This window comes from Camelina sativa, chromosome 17 (assembly GCF_000633955.1).
Source record: "Camelina sativa cultivar DH55 chromosome 17, Cs, whole genome shotgun sequence".
Classification (NCBI taxonomy): Eukaryota; Viridiplantae; Streptophyta; class Magnoliopsida; order Brassicales; family Brassicaceae; genus Camelina; species Camelina sativa.
In genome coordinates, this window is record NC_025701.1 from 4,765,954 (window position 1) to 4,782,593 (window position 16,640).

Sequence of the window (16,640 nt, forward strand, 5' to 3'; positions counted from 1 at the left end):
GGGGGGGGGGGGGGGGGGAGGGAAGAATTAACTAACATCGACGATGATCATGGGAACAAACAAGAGTGTCTTCGTCTTCGTGTCCTTCTTTCTCGGGATCAAGAAGCAGAAAGGTGAGAGAGAGACTATAAAAAAATATAAGAGAGGAATCGAAAAGGAGGCAACTTGGTGAAGGAGAAAGAGCGAAAGAGTGTCGACATCGTCAGGACGTTGTTGAGATTACGAATTGGTTAGCTCTCTCCGTGGCAGTTGAACACTCATGAGAGACCCTGACGCGAGCTTTCCCCAATCTTTGTCTATACTTAGCCATTATGTCGACATTTTCACGTTATTCTGTTTTTTTCTCTCACTTTTTATTCTTTTTCCTTAAAAACAAAACATAAAGGAGAAACTTTTTATTGCTAAGCTCCCCATCTTCAGTTCTTCACTACTACTAGTATATTACTATATAGTATGTATGTACGATTGTCTTTTTCGATGTAAAATGTTGTGATTGTAACATTTGTTTTTTTCTTTTTGTTGATGATGGATTGATGATGCAAAGTGTTAATGCATTTGATAATGTATTTTAGTGCTAATGCACTGACAGTGTGTTGCGTTTAGTATCATGAAATACAATTGAATGCAAATGCTTATTTCAATGGGGATGTTTAGAAGTAAAAAAAGGAAAAAGTATTAATGGAAGACAGAATAATTGCTACTTAATATTTGTCCAAAATATTCATTTTTTACCCATTCCTTTCACTTACCATTACCAACAAGTTCATGAAACAGTAAAAATACCGATTAAAGTCAAAGTCTACTACAGAAGATTCTAGTTATACTAGGGAGTTCAAGAAAAAACTTAAAACACACCAAAAGCCGTGGGTTAAACAAAGGAGAGGTTAGGAGCAGCTTAAGCCGAAAAATATTTTAGAGGCAGCTTAAGCTAGAAACCACGGTGATGCGTGCGTTTTCACCTCTCGCCTGGTCAATGCCCAAGCAGTAGGATGAATACTTCCAGAAGGCTCTTCCTTTCGTTCCTCTCAACATTGCCATCTTCAGCCTTTGTTTCATCTTTCTTGTTCATCATCCCCGCTTCTGCCAGTGATAGATATTCGTCTCCTTCTTTAGAATCCTCGTCAGCTATGTATAGGAGACTGCAATTTCAAACCAGTATATACATCAGACAAATGTGTGTGATACCAGCTGAGAGGATCAGGAGTTCTATTCATTACTTTACATAAAGTTCAAACACTACAACTGGTTAGTATTAATTATAACATTATCCTAATGTGAAACTTAAAACAGGCCACAGAAGCACCCAATTGATAAAAGGCCAAAGTAAAGGGTAGAGAGAGATCGGTACTCTACCTTGTTGGCTTGTCTGTTGGAGGCCAAACAAAGCAAATCATGACCAACAGTTGGTAAGAAAGTAGATACCAGAACACTGGAATAATCCACTTCCATTGCCATAAGTCCCTTAATGATTCATAGATATACACCTGATTCAGAAAAAAAAATTCAGTTACACAATCCTATGACTTGCCGTTTTCAAGTGAATTACCATGATTAATAAACTAGCGAACTGTTACCTCCACATAGATCCAGAAGAAGTTTAGCACCACCATGATCACAAGCACATTTGCAAAATTCTTGTAGAGTTGCAGTTTAGCTATGTTCTTGCTTAGCTACAAATGAAAAAAATTGGATTAGCAGAATGTAAAATTTAAGAAAACTTGGATCCTTATAGCTGGCCATTTGCAGGAAAGATACTTATAAGCAGTCTATTCTATGAAACATCAAATAAACAGACGTATTGTATGTTTCTTACCTTAAGTTTCGTAAGAGTCTTCAACAAGGACCTGAAAATCCAATGGAGAAAGCAAATTTCCAGTATAGCCGAAGAGAGCATTAGGAAAGTCATCCCATTTTCGGAGATGTTCCCATATTCTATAGCCAAGCCAAGAGATTCGCTTATAACAAAGCATAAGACGCCAACAAGAAGCATCCTCAATGTTATGCCACCACGGGTAGTGTTCACTATCCCATACCCTGAAGATATGACCAACAGTAGAAGTCGAGACAGTGCCTTCCTCACTGAAGAAAGGGTTATTGCCCATACAGTAAACTCCATAAAACTCGTACCAGCTGAGTCGAGATAGGCAAAGTCATAGTACAGGCAGGCCAGTTCACCCACGGAAAATGCAATTACCAAGCTAATATGACTGTGCAACTGGATTCCATCCTTCCAATACCGAGCAACTTGTGGAAACCAAACTAGGCCAAGGATCGCATAAGCCAATTGCATGAAGACGTAGAACTTCATCAAAGGGGCCTTCTCTCCCTGTAAATAGCCACCTCTGTTCTTCCAAACTGTTCTTCCTCTGACAGTGGTGCCATCCAGTTCCGGATCACATGTCATGAAGTAAACAGTGTACCATCCAGTCTTCTTAATGATCACAGCTTCCGGAGACATCTTTACTTCTTCCTCACCTCTTTTGAAAGAAGTGGGAATCCGCTTAGGCCACTCAGGATCATTAGGATCTGCACTAATCATAACTTCCCCAAGATTGCAGGAACCAGCATCTGCAAGTTTTGGCGTACAGCACATGTCCTCAGTTTTGAAAAAAGAACCACCAACTCTATCTTGCTGCTTGGCTTCAAACACTATCGCTTCAACCAATCCCGCAGTAGCCTGAGTAGAATTCTGCTTGCTAGCAGATTCCTTGCTTCTTACAAAAGTGATATTATCAAACCTACAAAAATAAAACCGGAATTTAAGGACAATAAAGATACACTAAAAGCCTTCATTTACAAATGAACAAGTAAATCCCTAAGAAGCAGTAATACAGAATCTTCATAAAAACCTTGAAATTTCCTTGGAAACGCTATACCAAACTCAAAAGATACAGTATCAAAGAAGCAGTAATACAAATCTACAAGTTCATATACACCAAAAGTGCAAAATCCAGTACTCAAGAAACCAAATTTACAAGTTGGTATACATAAAATCGTTGTAATATCCATGGACTCACTACAAAGAAAAAACACAAACAAGCAAAATCCAGTACCTAAAAAGCAGTCACCTTTCATACAAAAAAAGCAGTAACCCAAATCTACAAGGTCACATTTTTTTTGCCAAAAATCTAGTAATTAATGTCTTGGCCCGTTACTATACTACAAAGTACACAGAAACCTCACTGGAAAAGAAAAAAAAAACGATCTTTGACTCATAAAACCCTAACTCAAAACAGGAGACGACATAAAATCATAATCAGAAGAGAGAAACGAGAAATAATGAACCTGATGAAGGAGTTTCCCTTGAGCTGAGGTGTATCCAGAAACTCAGAACCGTAGATCCCTTCGGAACCAGCCACGTAGTAGCGAGCGTTGGAGATTTTGGTGAAGCTCTGGTTGTTGTACTCGTGAATCGAACCGTCAGCTGCGTAGATCAAGCTTCCCATCAACAAAAACACAAGAGTAACCCTCAGACTCCCCATTGTTACAGAGGTTTTTGCTCACTCGCTTCTCTTTCTTCTCTCTCTCTCTCACTCACTTCACTGACTCAACACTGTCACAGAAGAAAGAAACACGCAAAAACCACAACCCCCCTTTATTTATTTATTTACTTTTTGTTTTTTCCATCATGAAACCGTGTCCGTACCTGTTACGTACAACACCTCTCCAAGGCTTATCCAAATAACACGGACCAACGGCTATTTTGCTATCTAATGGGCTTGGCCCTTTAGGCCCAAAGCAGATTAGAGATTGTTTTCTTCTGTAAGCAAAGTTCGTTTTCTTGTTTTAGCTCCGATTAATATTTCCAACAAAAGAAGATTTTTACTTTGTTAAACGTATTCTTGTTGTATGTGTAGTATGTCAAGTAATTTACAACTTAACGAAGCTTCTAAAAGCGGAAATACAGTAGTATCAAGTCCTCCTAAACAACTCAAGAAGTGTTTCTCCAAGTCCAGCATCACCGTTCTCATCATCGCTCCCACTTCTCCTATTTCCATTATCTTCCTCACCTTCTATCTCAATCTCAATCTCATCGTTTAAAGGTGGCACGGAACCGATGTTATTATATGTTTCAGACAAATATTCTTCGACTCTCGAGGTGTATTCCTCTTGAGGACTGCTCGATGAAGCTGCTGCTCCGAATATAGACTCTGCTTGGTCTACGGAGTTTATGGTAATTTGATTCAGTGAAGTCATCGATGAGCTCCTAGACAATGTCCCTACTGTCATCTCGTCTCTCTCGTCTATTGTTGCTGTGTCTAGAGAACACACTGATCTTGTCTGCTTTGACCTCTCTTTCACTCTCTTGCACCAGCTGTGAAGTGATTCTCTTACGCTCTCTGCTATCACAGCTTTCTTGTGCCGAGATCCCATCTGTTCAGATTCATGTGAATCCATAGAATTTTGATGAACGATGTTATGTCATAGACCTGTGAATAGGCTTTCAAATTATGGAACTTGTAGGTTAATAAGTTTTGACGAACCTGAGTGACGATTACGTTAAGAGGCACAGTGCCATAACTACACCAGAACTGAACGAGAACCCTGCATATTCACCAGAAAATAAAAAACCCTTAGAGATATATAGTTGGTTGCTGCAAATTGTTATGTACTTGGAAACGCACCCAGAAATTAGCCGGCTTGATATCATCACATGGTTCTTCATAAAGCAAGATCTTTCCTTAATTCCCCACTGATATATGAAATGAAGGATCTTTCAGAAACATAAAACTTTACATATAAGGATTGATGCCAGTATTTTTATAAGGTGGCCTTACCAAGAACCAGATGAACGTTGCCATCTCAAACGCATTCTGCATTACCAGGAAATATGTAAGGATCATGTCTGTGAATAAACAAAAATCATGGCTTGTAAAACTGGGAAAGAAAAACTCATTACCTGAAAAATGATAAACTGTATCAACCGCAGCAGAATTTCTGGTTTCCCAAACCAGAAGAGTCCGTCACGTGGTTTTACTTGAGCCCCATTAGTTGTGCCTGTCTGCTGCTCCTTAACCTCGAGAGCAAGCTTCGAGACAACGTGCTCTAGTTTGGTTCCAACCAACATGACAAGCTTAAACAACAAACACAGTCTCTGAGTGTTAGCTAGCTAGTGTCTTATGAATTTCAAGCTTTATACTTATTCTTGCTTTTGTTTACTTACAATGGCAGGGATGAATGATAACCAAAAGTACATATTCAGGCCTGCAATGAAATCATCGAATTAGTAACGACAAGGCTTAAATATTGAGATACAAATGGAATGCACTTTGTCTTTATGTAACCGATGAGTTACCATGAACATTTATGCAGATGCATACTATAGCGTAAACCCAAAGCGGCCAGCTGTTGATTCATCAAGAAACATGCATCAGTCCCATTCTGTAACCCCTTATGAAATCTTCTGAAAAGGGTTGAATAAAAGGTCTTTGATAAACTTCATTTCTAAGAAACGCCTACCTAATTCCTACAATGCCATGAAACTCATATTCCATCGTCCGTACCATATACGTATGGAAGTTGTATGTAAATGGCAAGTTATGTTTCTGAAATTTCAAAGTAATGAAGAACAGATTCAGTACACTAATCATGCCAGCTACATGATTAGATGAGAAGTTTTGAGAACAAAGACATTAAGATCAACCTTCACTCCAGATAAGTATTACATAAAAAATTACATTTTATATTTGAAGGGAAAGACTGAGAAACGAGATAAAGAAGGTACTCTGTTGCTAACTCACAGTGAGGAAACCTAACCGAAGAGCGAAGTAGTCAGACTTTCGTATAGAGCCTCTAAATTGCCGCAGGAAACAAAGCTGCAATGCAAACATATATTTTACAGCTGGAGAAATGCCTTATAAAATAGATTCTGAAGAAACATGTAATAATGTTCTTAACTGGAATATGAAAATTTTGAAAACCATACAACTTAAGGTAAAAAGCATGGGGAGTTACCATCCAAATGAGAAAACGATTGTTACTCCAAGGATGAGAGGCATGATGGAAGACAAACGTAGACTGACGCTTCATCACCTTGGTCTTCTTTGCTGTTGAACAAAGTCAAGAAGACAAGGGTATATATGAGTGACAACGAAAGCATCCTAAGTGTTAAGGAGAATCTGTAACAATGAGTTATTTGTTTGTGATAAAACGGAAATCACAGACAAAAAATCATGTACGTCTCTTCCCAACCCAGTTCATTTCAATCCTGTATAAGTGATAATACTTGGCTAGAAAGGGTTTATTTTTTCCCTATATCTGTATCTATAATAGTTCAGTGGATTTGATCTGCTAGTTAAAGATGAAGAGAATTTTGCAAATGCTGCATAAAAGCATCACCACAGCTCAAGCGAGTTCATGAATGAACAACCTATATATACTGAACATAGTCCTAGTTTCATGCTGTTCCCAATCCTAAGATAACTGAGTCCCTCATGTGCCCTCAAGATGAAACCCATCAAAGAAACATACAAGCTTTTATTTGAAGGAGAGACAGAAATGTCCTGTCATTTACCACGGATATCTGATTCAGCCATTATGATCGCTTGGGTTTCCCATTTTCTCCAACTGTAAATCTGTGATAAAAAGATAACACTGTTTCAGATTGCATTGATCTGTTCGTCTGTATAATCTTAACAAAGCTCTTTGCCCGCAAATGTTAATATCGATGGTTTTCCCTCAATATGTAAATTGAAGATACAATCTATTGACATATACTTAAGAGCACAAAATATTTGATCATAGAGGGTTCTCTACATACTCTAAACATGAAAATGAAGGTTATATAGTGTACAGTATATGTCTAATGTCTTCCCCTCGAGAAACATAGGAATACCCAAGAGTATAATTGTAACACAATTTGAAGATTCAGGAGCTAGAAAGTGTACCTTGCTCATGGCTAAACCGATGGCAATGCCACTGTACAGAACATGAGTGATACCCAGGACAAACAAGAATCTTAGGAGTTGTTCGAGGCCCTCATACGACACAAATGGTTCACGGCCCTGACATTGGATCGAAGAACCAGTTCAGCAATTATTAAAGGTCAAACGGAAAAGAGGCTTTAAAGTTGATAAATAAGTAGACAGCTAGACATTTACATGACCACATTGATGAGAGGCTTCATGTATTCCATGATGAGGTAAGGAAGTGTTGTTTGTAGAAGGTGTGTGTTCCAGAAGAACTTTCTTATGGATTCCATAGTCCTCTTCAGAGCAAATGTAGAATTTACTATTGAAAAGGGAAGAGTTGACACAGATTTCTGATATCCATCTCGCGCTTTGTGACAACAGCAGTGATATAAGTCCCAGCAACATCAACTCTACCAAGAAAATTTCACAAGTCAAAATCAAACCAAAGAAAAGGGGAAAAGAAAGCATCTTTACTATTTCTAGCAAAATCTATAAGCACCGCAGCTTCACCACGGGTATATAGGACATACCTTCTTTCATCTTCTCAAGCGAAGTAAAAAGTGCCTTTCTTCTAGTCTTCTTTAACCACTGAAATACACGAACACAAACACATAAGTCCATGAATAAACTCGTCCATTAAATTTCTCATTTTCTAGTACCCATTCTCAGATAAAAACATGTGCTGTACAGTAATCAAAGAAAGAAAGAGACTTTATAGACAGATATGTCAATTAATAAACTCGTCCATAAAAATTCTCACTTTCAAGTACCAATTCTCAGATTAAAACGTGTTATGATAACTAATCAAAGAAAGAAAGAGACTTTAGTATACCCCAACCAAGTGCAGAAAACTCATAAAACTCTTTTTTACTTTCACACTCATGTTTTTACCGCTGAGCATTTCAACAAACACATAGTATGCATAAAGCATAAAACTATAAAGACAGAAGAAGAAAAAAACTCACCTTGCCAAATCTGTAAATGGCTCGTTCAACGAGAAAGCAAACAAAGATCAAAACAGTAACAACGGAAGCAACAGAGTAAGTCGGCGTCTCTGCAAGAGACCTCCCTTCTTTCATCATATGCTCCATCTCCGGAGAAGAGATCTTCCGGGAAAGTCGCAAGAACAAACTTTTCTCCCGAGAAAAAAGGAGAATCGATCTGCATCTGTGATTACGAATGAGTTAATAAAGTTTAGCTTTTTATTTTTTGGCTTAAAATAAATATATAGTCAAAGAGAAGAGAAAGCTCATGGAATGCTGTACCAAGTAGAAACCATAGCACATGGTTGCTTCCTCGTCTTCTCCAACGGTCTCTTCTCCTCTCTTTCTTTATTCATTCATTATCATTAATGCATCTCATGTGCTCTTCCCCCTAAATGTCGTTAAGAGAGCCTAAAACTAATAATGCAATTTAATAACCGGATTTGACCGGCCGGTTCAATTATAAATCGATGATAACAAAGTCCAGTTTGATATCTAAATCGGTTTATCAGGGGAGTTTCAGTCATTGTCCGAATTAAATGAAATATTAAATTAGTAGGATAAGATATCAAACCACATTTAGGCCATTTCATACAATTTGATTACAAACCAAATTTATAGCAGCAATCTACATCTACTACTAGAACTATCACAATCTACCAGCTACAACTCAACCGATCATTTACTAATATCATTGCGATTAATGTTAGACGTTACGTCATACGTGTACCTTTTTAAACTGAGTAGTGATCAATGTTTACTAAAAGAGTATATAAATACGAAACACGTATACAACATCACATCATTGGGGTGGTGGCGCAGTTGGCTAGCGCGTAGGTCTCATAGCTACTGAGTGATCCTGAGGTCGAGAGTTCGAGCCTCTCTCACCCCAATTTCCTTTTTCCATCTTTTTTATAATTCCCAAAAATTAAGAAGCTTTGTTCTCTCTTACAATTGACCTTCTTCCCCAGTTTTCGTCTCTCTTCCACTTCTATAATCTTCTTCTCACCTCCTCGCACGTTTTTTTTCTCCCCGGCCGATCAATTCAATATCTCAGAGACCCAAATATGTTTAATCCGATTCAAATCCTTCATCTATGATCTCGAACAACGATTGATTTTGTGTCTGGAAATTTTAGGGTTAGCGAAGGTTTGATCAAATGATGCAAGGTGAAGTACAATTGCAGCCACCGGATTCGCAAAAGCTTAGTGATTCCGCTCCATTGTTGGGGGAACACACCAATTCTTCATCTTCTTCGGCGTCTGTTGTGGTGGTAGCAGCAGAAGAGACTAGCGATGAGATAAAAACTGAAGAAGATTTGGAGAACGATGCTTCGTCAGCTCCTTGTTGTCGTATTTGTTTGGAGGACGACAGCGAATTGTTAGGCGATGAATTGATATCACCTTGTATGTGTAAAGGCACTCAGCAGTTTGTGCATCGGTCATGTCTCGATCATTGGCGATCTGTTAAAGAAGGTTTTGCTTTCTCTCACTGTACCACCTGCAAAGCTCAGTTTCATCTCAGAGTCGAACCTTTTGAGGATAACAACTCTTGGCGTCGCAAAGCTAAATTCAGACTCTTTGTCGCTAGAGATGTGCTTTTGGTTTTCTTAGCTGTTCAGACTGTGAGTCTCTTTCTCTCTCTGCTTCTTCTCTTCATAGTTCTTTGTAATTGCAGTTTTTGTCATTAGCTGAGTTACAAATTGTATCTAGATTTCGAATCTTGACCTGGTTTCACATGGTTTGACAATAGAACTTGAGACTGTCAAATGGTTCATTGTGCTCACTGTGATTTGTTTTGTTTTCTGAAAATTCAAAGAAAGATCAGTAAGAGTCTTAAAAAGACTGAATCTTTTTGGACGTCTGATAAGAAGAAGGTTGTTGACAATTCTATAGGTTATAGCTGTTATGGCTGGACTTGCATATATGATGGACAAAGATGGAGAATTTCGAAACTCTTTCAACGATGATTGGGATCGTATCTTGTCTAAACATCCCATCCCTTTTTATTACTGCATCGGTATATTTACTCAATTCTTTCATCTCCCTTTCATTTGGATCTAGAAAGAATCCTGACACAAGTTTAAACATTTGGTGTATCATGAATCTTAGGTGTTATATCCTTCTTTGTGCTGACTGGATTTCTTGGAATCATTCTACATTGCTCTGCCATCAACGGTAATGACCCGAGGATGGCTGGATGCCAGAACTGCTGTTACGGATGGGGTGTCTTGGATTGTTTCCCTGCTTCAATGGAAGCTTGTTTTGCTCTTGTTGTTGTCTTTGTTGTCATCTTCGCCATTCTTGGTTTAGCTTATGGTTTTCTTGCTGCTACTATGGCTATCCAAAGGATATGGCAGAGACATTACCATATTCTCACCAAGCGAGAGCTTACAAAGGAGTACATTGTTGAAGATCTTCACGGAAGTTACACTCCCCCAAAGCTGGATGCAGAGCACGAAGGAAGACTTAAAATGCTGAAACTTCTGTGACCGTTTCTTTTCACTGTGCAATAAAAAGGTTCTAATGGAGTTTCGGGTACATTAGAGAAACAAGTTCATACATCTTTATCCACAGTGTTTCTTTTCTTTATCACCCAATGTTTGTTAAGTACCTAATGTATGTTGTCGTCCCTCTCTATATATATATATGAGTTGAAGCAATGCTATTGCATTTTAGTGAATACTAAAGACATTGAGACTCAAATCTAAAAACAGAGTCTATAGAATTGTTTCGGTTTTACTCTTTCTTGAATTTTTATTAACCAATCTTTTATCTCACAAAAAACTCTCATCAGAGACACTAATGGTTAAAACTCTCATCAGAGACACTAATTGTTCTATATAGCAGTTTCTATATAGCAATGAGATACTTGTAATAATTAAGAGCATCTGGTAAGTGAAAGATTACGGACGGATATATATCGTGCTGTGCAGCTTAAAAATTCCTAGATAACTCCAAAACTAAATATCACAACAAGAAAAGAAAAAACGACCACAGTGGGAGTCGAACCCACGACCTTCTGATCCGAAGTCAGACGCGCTAATCCACTGCGCTATGCGGTCTTTGAATATTCTATTGTACATTGATTTATATATAGAAGTAACGGTGTTTTTGAATCCAATCCAAATACAATGGAGGAGAGTCAGGAACACTATGAAACTTTAGTTGACTTTGTTGATCAATCTTCACTAGACGTTTTCCATGCCTTGAGAAAAAGAAGCAAAGAACTAATCCAAATTTTTCGTCTGGGATGCCATATTTATTACAAATATATACTTCCTAATATTGAATGAAATTGACAATCTATTCATTTACTGCTTGAGAAAACCTTGTTACCTTTGAAGACCGTTAGGCTTTCGCAAGTCTTTATAAAAAAAAAAGAACTTATAAGCCAGCCACAAGGAAATGCCAAAAACCCAATTATGCATTTACCTTCACAACAATGACAAGAAACTATTGGTGCGGAAGAAGACAATTGTATCATTCACAGCAAGAACCACATAAAACAGCTCAATCTAAAAATATGATTATTACAACTTACAAAGAACATAATAAAGTAAGCCTAATTAAGTGTCAACGTATCACAAGTTAACGCATCAAACCCTCAACTCGTATTATATATACAAAGAAGAATAAGTGAAAGGCAAGAAGACACCCATATACGTATATTATAAGCCTTATCCCCAAGAACAATCTTTCAAAACCTCATAAGCCATTGACCGTTGTTCTTCACTCAACGTTTCCGGGAAATTCACTAGAAACGTTATTTTCAAATCCCCTCGCTTACCTTCTTCTTTAACATTTGGCATACCTTGACCTTTGATCGCCTTCTCAAATCCATGGAAGATCACATCTCCTACGGTTATCGACATAGACTCGCCGCTCAATAATGGCACCGAGAGTTTACATCCCGTTAAAGCTTTTAAAAGAGGAATCTCTACACAAATCTCTAAGTCATCTCCGCGTCTTTTGAACAAAGGATGTCTCTTCTCTTCAACCACGAATGTGATATCTTCCGGGAGATATCCCGGTTTTTCGTTTCCTACTCCTTCGAATGTGATCTTTGTCCCTTTCTTCCATCCCGGTTTAATGTTCACTCTTAACATCTCTTCTTGTTGCTTAATCAATCTGTTCATTACAGAACATAATGAATCATTTGTCTCAAATAAAACTCAAAATGCAAATAAAAAATGAGATTTGGAGCAAAGAAACAAACCCTTCATCGGTAATGATGTCTCTTTTGATCTTGATGTTTTTGACTCCGCCATGGCTGAGTTCTTCCAACGTACACTCAAGCTTTTTCTCCACAGCCGGTGGTTTTTTCGGTGGTGTAGACTGTGAAAACACTATCGGCGTTGTGCTCCTCCGGCTTATACTCTTCCCTATTGACCCAGCCGCGTCCCTCTCTTGTTGTCTCGTGCTCTTGCTCTTAGAAAAAGGCAAAGACGTGGACGTCGCAGAACTCGCAGAGCCTCTATCTTCTTTATCTCTTTTGCTAGCGCTCTTCGATATCGACGACGGAGAAGATTGTTTCACGCCGTTGATCGGACTAGAGCTTGGAGGAGACGTTACTCCCTTTACGGAGCCAAATAAATCACCTAAAGTTTGATCTTTCCCTCTCGGACTTGTAAAAGGCGACGTCATCGGACTCGCGTTGTTCGAGACCGGACGTGATTTCAAACCGTGGCTTCTCCCTCCGCCGTGACTGCTGCCTTCGTCTCTACGGCTAGTGCTTCTTGAGAAAGCAGAACGTCGGTTCGAAGAACCGGAAGAGGAGAGGTAGGTTGGTCTAGCTTGCGGCGTGTGGCTACGGCGGCTACTTGAGCTTGATAAAAGAGATGATCGGCGTTTGAAGAAGGAGCTATCGTCCATGCTCTGTAACCGGAGACCTCTCCTAGCAGCGATAAGATCATCCTCCTCCGCAAATTTTTCCTCTAGATATCTTTGGTGGATTGCCTGTAAATGTTTTACAAACACGATTCATTCTTTAACGTTCTTACGATCTCTATTGATTTGAAAACTGAAATTTGAGATTTTTATATTTTACGAAACAGAGTTTCAAATTCTACGATTGATCAATGTAGCGAACAATTTATATATTTTCTGTGCTATTATACGAGATAGAGATATATAAAGAAAACGTTATTGCTAATATGTGAAAACGTAGGTGGAATGATGATTATTACTAAATCGCGTTAGTCACATTTGTATAGAATTGAAAATATTGCATGGAGAAGAGATGAGAACGTACAGAATCGGCGTCGGAGTGGGATTCGGATTTGCGATGAGAAGATGAGAGAGGGTGCAATTTGGTGACGAGGGACTTGTAGGCTTTGCATGCTGTCTTGGAAATGCCGAAGAAATCTGTGGCCGGCGACCGAGGAGTCCCCATCGCATCCAAAAGAAGATGATGATGATCGGGAAATTGGCGGAAAGAGAAAAACAGAGAGAGAGAGAGAGAGAGAGATAGATTAGGAAACTTTGTTGTCGTGTGTGCAATGATTGAGAATTAGATTACCAGACCAGACGAAGAGCCGAGTTGTTTGGGTGGGAAGCTTTTATTAGGAAATTTCTGTTCCTTTTTTTCTTAATTAATTTTGTATTTTTTTTTTTTTATGTTAAACTGTTATGAAATTACATTAAAAAAACTGTCCTCCTAATATAACTTGTTACTAGGACTGTATGATCAATTGAACTCACCAACTTATAATTTCCTATTTGAAAGGCATTTAACCATAGAAGATATTTGTTAATCATCGAAAGTGCCTGATCATATTGACACGAGAATTGAATAGCTGTTACGATTGTAATGTATTAAAATCTTTGGTATGCAACATGATGAGCTGTTTCGAATGTATAGAGTTGTAATGTTTGCATATAATACTAATTTTCTCCATAATAGTGGATCCCCATTTTCGACAACATGCTCCACGTAAGCGGTTGTTGACAGTTTTAAATGATAAAATCTACTCGACTTTTTGTTTTGCTTTTTCCGAATCTCTGGTTGACCTTTTTCACTTTTTTTCTTTGTCTTATCGTTTAGATATTTTGATTAAAGGTAGATGCAAATCTACATTTATACGTAACTCAAATCTCTTTCGATCTTATACTAATTACATATTAGATGCTTTCACTTTTTTCCCCACATTAACAAGAGTAAATTGAAACGTGGTCACTAAAAGAATATGTTCAACAACGACAACGTATCGTTTTAGTGTTGGCAGTTGCAGGTGGGGACAAACAAGCACTAGAGGTTTCCCATGTTACTTCCCAAAAGTCAACATATCAACGCAGCCTCTTTGACCCAAACTCAAGAGAAAGAAAGAATCCAACTTTCACGGCCACCAGAATCAATCACTCAGTTTCGCACCACCAAAAGACTTCAGATTCTCCAAAAAAAACATGGTGAACCTTCGTTTCCTCCTCTTTCTTCTTCTTTCTATTCTACTCTTCTCAACCTGCGTTGTTGTTGCTCAATCTCCATCGCCGTCACCAACTTGTCCTCTAGATTTCTCACATGTCCTAACAATCCCATGGAACACAACTGACTGTCTAAGCTACAACAAATCAGTAACCAGCAAAACCAGCTGCTGTCAATCTATCTTAACCCTAATCGGAATCCCACTAGCTCATCATCTCAAACAAACATCCAACTTCCGTCTCCCAAATCTCGCTACTTCCGTCTCTTGTATCAACAACCTCCAGACAAAGCTCAACACCCTCTCTCTCTCTTCGAATCTCACTTCCCTCTGCTTCGATCCAAACCAATTCGTCATCACTAACGACACCTGTGCCGGAATCGAAACGCGTCAAGATTGGGTCTCTCGTCTCGGTCCCAAGTCGGCGCTTGACTCTTCCTGTAGCAGTGGTCTCACCGATCTCTCCCGATGCGACGCTTGTGTTGCCGCTGGGTTTAAGGTTCAGAAACAGCTCATCGGTCTTGATGGTAATACCTCTCACGGTCTCGGTTGTTACCATTTCGCTGTTCTTTACGCTGCTGGTATCGTTAATGAGAAAGGACCTGAAGGTGATGATGCTCTCTCTTGTCTCTTCTCTTTGAGTTTGACATCTCCGTTGATCTCAAAGAAGAAGAAACACACGGTGGCTCTTGTTTTAGGTGTAACCGGATCTTTATTCGGAGCTCTGGTTATTGCCGGTTTTGTTTGTTTGTTGTATTTCCGGTTTGGTGGTAAAAAGGGAGAAGCTGGTTGGGAGGAGGATCAAGAGTCTAGAGTCCCGAGATGGAGACCAAACACTGGCTCAATCTGGTTCAAAATCGAGGAGCTTGAGAAGGCAACTAACAATTTCTCTCAGAAAAATTTCATCGGTCGAGGCGGGTTTGGTTTTGTTTACAAAGGTGTTTTACCGGATGGTTCGGTTATCGCGGTTAAGAAAGTGATAGAATCTGAGTTTCAAGGGGATGCTGAGTTTCGTAACGAGGTTGAGATCATTAGCAATTTAAAACATAGGAACCTTGTTCCGCTTAGAGGTTGTAGTATGGTTGATGATGATACTCAGAGTCAGAGATGTCTTGTTTATGACTACATGTCTAATGGAAACCTCGATGATCATTTGTTTCCTAAGGGAGAGACTCAGAAGATACCATTGAGTTGGCCTCAGAGGAAGAGCATCATTTTGGATGTAGCCAAAGGTTTGGCTTATTTGCATTACGGTGTGAAACCTGCGATTTACCACCGTGATATCAAAGGTACTAACATATTGTTAGATGTGGACATGAGAGCGAGGGTTGCTGATTTTGGTTTAGCTAAACAGAGTAGAGAAGGTGAGTCTCATCTCACTACTAGAGTGGCGGGAACACACGGTTACTTGGCTCCCGAGTACGCGCTTTATGGTCAACTAACCGAGAAGAGCGATGTGTATAGCTTTGGTGTTGTTGTATTGGAGATAATGTGTGGGAGGAAAGCTCTAGACATGTCTACTTCCGGATCGCCAAACACGTTTCTGATTACTGATTGGGCTTGGGCTTTGGTTAAAGCCGGGAAAGCAGAGGAAGCTCTTGACCAGTGTTTGTTGAGAGACGAAGGCTTAGGGATGTCTAATCCGAAAGGGATCATGGAGAGATTCTTGCAAGTTGGGATTTTGTGTGCTCATGTATTGGTTGCTTTAAGGCCAACAATATTGGATGCATTGAAAATGCTGGAAGGAGACATCGAGGTTCCTCCGATTCCGGATCGACCAGTCCCACTCTCGCATCCTTCATACCGAATGGACGGTAACGGTTTCACTATATCGCCTACGCTTAGCGGGATACAAATACATTCCGGAGATATGCTTCGATGAAAGAAAAAAACTAGGCTTCATGTGTGAAAGTGTATATTCTGTTTTTGTAAATAACTTTGGAATGCAAGGATCACATTTTTTTATAGAGTCAAATCATGTAAACAAATTTCGAAATATTGTAGAATATCATAAGAAACACATACGTGTATGAAAAGTTCCTTTTAGAAAAAACTTCGATTAAATTAAGATAGAGTCGAAGGCTTGGATGATGGGAGGACGGTGGCTGGTGGAGGTCCTCCTGGAGGTCCTCCTGGAGATACTCGTGGAGGTCTTGGAGGAAGGAAGGCTTCACAAGTGCAGTAATGATTCACGCACGCACATACTTCACAGTTATTACCGCAATATGGTATGCAGATTTCCAGATTGGCATTGGTGCACTTTGGAATAGTTATTGGTCCTCTCGCCTCAGCCACCATGTAATATTCTGCAATCATCATAATTTG

The 16,640-nt window shown here is 39.1% G+C and overlaps 6 protein-coding genes and 2 non-coding genes across 8 annotated transcripts in view; 3 read left to right on the plus strand and 5 right to left on the minus strand.

The window, feature by feature from the left end:
* The window catches only part of LOC104755328 (zinc transporter 4, chloroplastic-like), a 2,008-nt gene extending 1,691 nt beyond the window's left edge, over positions 1-317 (minus strand). Inside the window, exon 1 of the mRNA XM_010477683.2 lies at positions 37-317. Within this exon, the coding sequence (XP_010475985.1) occupies positions 37-51 (15 nt within the window). The 5' untranslated portion in view covers positions 52-317. The remainder of the gene's footprint in view (positions 1-36) is intronic.
* On the minus strand, positions 708-3,573 carry LOC104755329 (transmembrane protein 87A-like). The gene is made up of 5 exons (XM_010477684.2): positions 3,286-3,573; positions 1,814-2,738; positions 1,575-1,670; positions 1,354-1,484; positions 708-1,139 (listed from the first exon to the last, which is right to left on the minus strand). Exons 1-5 carry the CDS (start codon positions 3,480-3,482, stop codon positions 971-973), a joined length of 1,518 nt encoding a protein of 505 aa, XP_010475986.1. The 5' UTR covers positions 3,483-3,573; the 3' UTR covers positions 708-970.
* On the minus strand, positions 3,853-8,273 carry LOC104755330 (MLO-like protein 4). Its single transcript, XM_010477685.2, has 16 exons — positions 8,177-8,273; positions 7,877-8,078; positions 7,442-7,499; positions 7,101-7,321; positions 6,888-7,004; positions 6,515-6,575; positions 5,956-6,047; positions 5,742-5,816; positions 5,461-5,546; positions 5,297-5,346; positions 5,165-5,205; positions 4,901-5,074; positions 4,779-4,814; positions 4,626-4,693; positions 4,485-4,545; positions 3,853-4,374 (listed from the first exon to the last, which is right to left on the minus strand). The coding sequence occupies exons 2-16, from the start codon at positions 8,000-8,002 to the stop codon at positions 3,913-3,915; spliced, it is 1,728 nt and encodes a 575-aa protein (XP_010475987.1). The 5' UTR covers positions 8,003-8,078; positions 8,177-8,273; the 3' UTR covers positions 3,853-3,912.
* Positions 8,702-8,786, plus strand: TRNAM-CAU. Its single transcript is given in 2 exon segments — positions 8,702-8,739; positions 8,751-8,786. It is a non-coding gene; the product is annotated as a tRNA-Met (tRNA).
* Positions 8,826-10,638, plus strand: LOC104755331 (E3 ubiquitin-protein ligase MARCH1). The gene is made up of 3 exons (XM_010477686.1): positions 8,826-9,518; positions 9,790-9,913; positions 10,006-10,638. The coding sequence occupies exons 1-3, from the start codon at positions 9,054-9,056 to the stop codon at positions 10,383-10,385; spliced, it is 969 nt and encodes a 322-aa protein (XP_010475988.1). The 5' UTR covers positions 8,826-9,053; the 3' UTR covers positions 10,386-10,638.
* Positions 10,885-10,958, minus strand: TRNAR-UCG. Its single transcript has one exon. It is a non-coding gene; the product is annotated as a tRNA-Arg (tRNA).
* On the minus strand, positions 11,484-13,405 carry LOC104755332 (chaperone protein DnaJ-like). Its single transcript, XM_010477687.2, has 3 exons — positions 13,148-13,405; positions 12,113-12,852; positions 11,484-12,024 (listed from the first exon to the last, which is right to left on the minus strand). The coding sequence occupies exons 1-3, from the start codon at positions 13,286-13,288 to the stop codon at positions 11,574-11,576; spliced, it is 1,332 nt and encodes a 443-aa protein (XP_010475989.1). The 5' UTR covers positions 13,289-13,405; the 3' UTR covers positions 11,484-11,573.
* LOC104755333 (probable receptor-like protein kinase At1g11050) lies at positions 14,160-16,282 on the plus strand. The gene has a single exon (XM_010477688.2). It carries the CDS (start codon positions 14,299-14,301, stop codon positions 16,195-16,197), a length of 1,899 nt encoding a protein of 632 aa, XP_010475990.1. The 5' UTR covers positions 14,160-14,298; the 3' UTR covers positions 16,198-16,282.

Excerpts from the sequence above, each read along its gene's own strand:
- LOC104755331 (XM_010477686.1), top strand. The coding sequence starts at position 9,054 with ATGATGCAAGGTGAAGTACAATTGCAGCCACCGGATTCGCAAAAGCTT. Across the intron at positions 9,519-9,789 it reads TTTTCTTAGCTGTTCAGACT|GTTATAGCTGTTATGGCTGG; the intron begins GTGAGTCTCTTT and ends ACAATTCTATAG. Across the intron at positions 9,914-10,005 it reads CCCTTTTTATTACTGCATCG|GTGTTATATCCTTCTTTGTG; the intron begins GTATATTTACTC and ends CATGAATCTTAG.
- LOC104755330 (XM_010477685.2), bottom strand. The coding sequence starts at position 8,002 with ATGGAGCATATGATGAAAGAAGGGAGGTCTCTTGCAGAGACGCCGACT. Across the intron at positions 5,547-5,741 it reads TTCGGTTAGGTTTCCTCACT|AAACATAACTTGCCATTTAC; the intron begins GTGAGTTAGCAA and ends TTGAAATTTCAG. Across the intron at positions 5,206-5,296 it reads CATCTGCATAAATGTTCATG|GCCTGAATATGTACTTTTGG; the intron begins GTAACTCATCGG and ends ATTTCATTGCAG.
- LOC104755333 (XM_010477688.2), top strand. The coding sequence starts at position 14,299 with ATGGTGAACCTTCGTTTCCTCCTCTTTCTTCTTCTTTCTATTCTACTC.
- LOC104755332 (XM_010477687.2), bottom strand. The coding sequence starts at position 13,288 with ATGGGGACTCCTCGGTCGCCGGCCACAGATTTCTTCGGCATTTCCAAG. Across the intron at positions 12,853-13,147 it reads CCCACTCCGACGCCGATTCT|GCAATCCACCAAAGATATCT; the intron begins GTACGTTCTCAT and ends AAACATTTACAG. Across the intron at positions 12,025-12,112 it reads GACATCATTACCGATGAAGG|ATTGATTAAGCAACAAGAAG; the intron begins GTTTGTTTCTTT and ends TGTAATGAACAG.
- LOC104755329 (XM_010477684.2), bottom strand. The coding sequence starts at position 3,482 with ATGGGGAGTCTGAGGGTTACTCTTGTGTTTTTGTTGATGGGAAGCTTG. Across the intron at positions 1,671-1,813 it reads AGACTCTTACGAAACTTAAG|CTAAGCAAGAACATAGCTAA; the intron begins GTAAGAAACATA and ends TTTCATTTGTAG. Across the intron at positions 1,485-1,574 it reads TCTTCTGGATCTATGTGGAG|GTGTATATCTATGAATCATT; the intron begins GTAACAGTTCGC and ends TTTCTGAATCAG.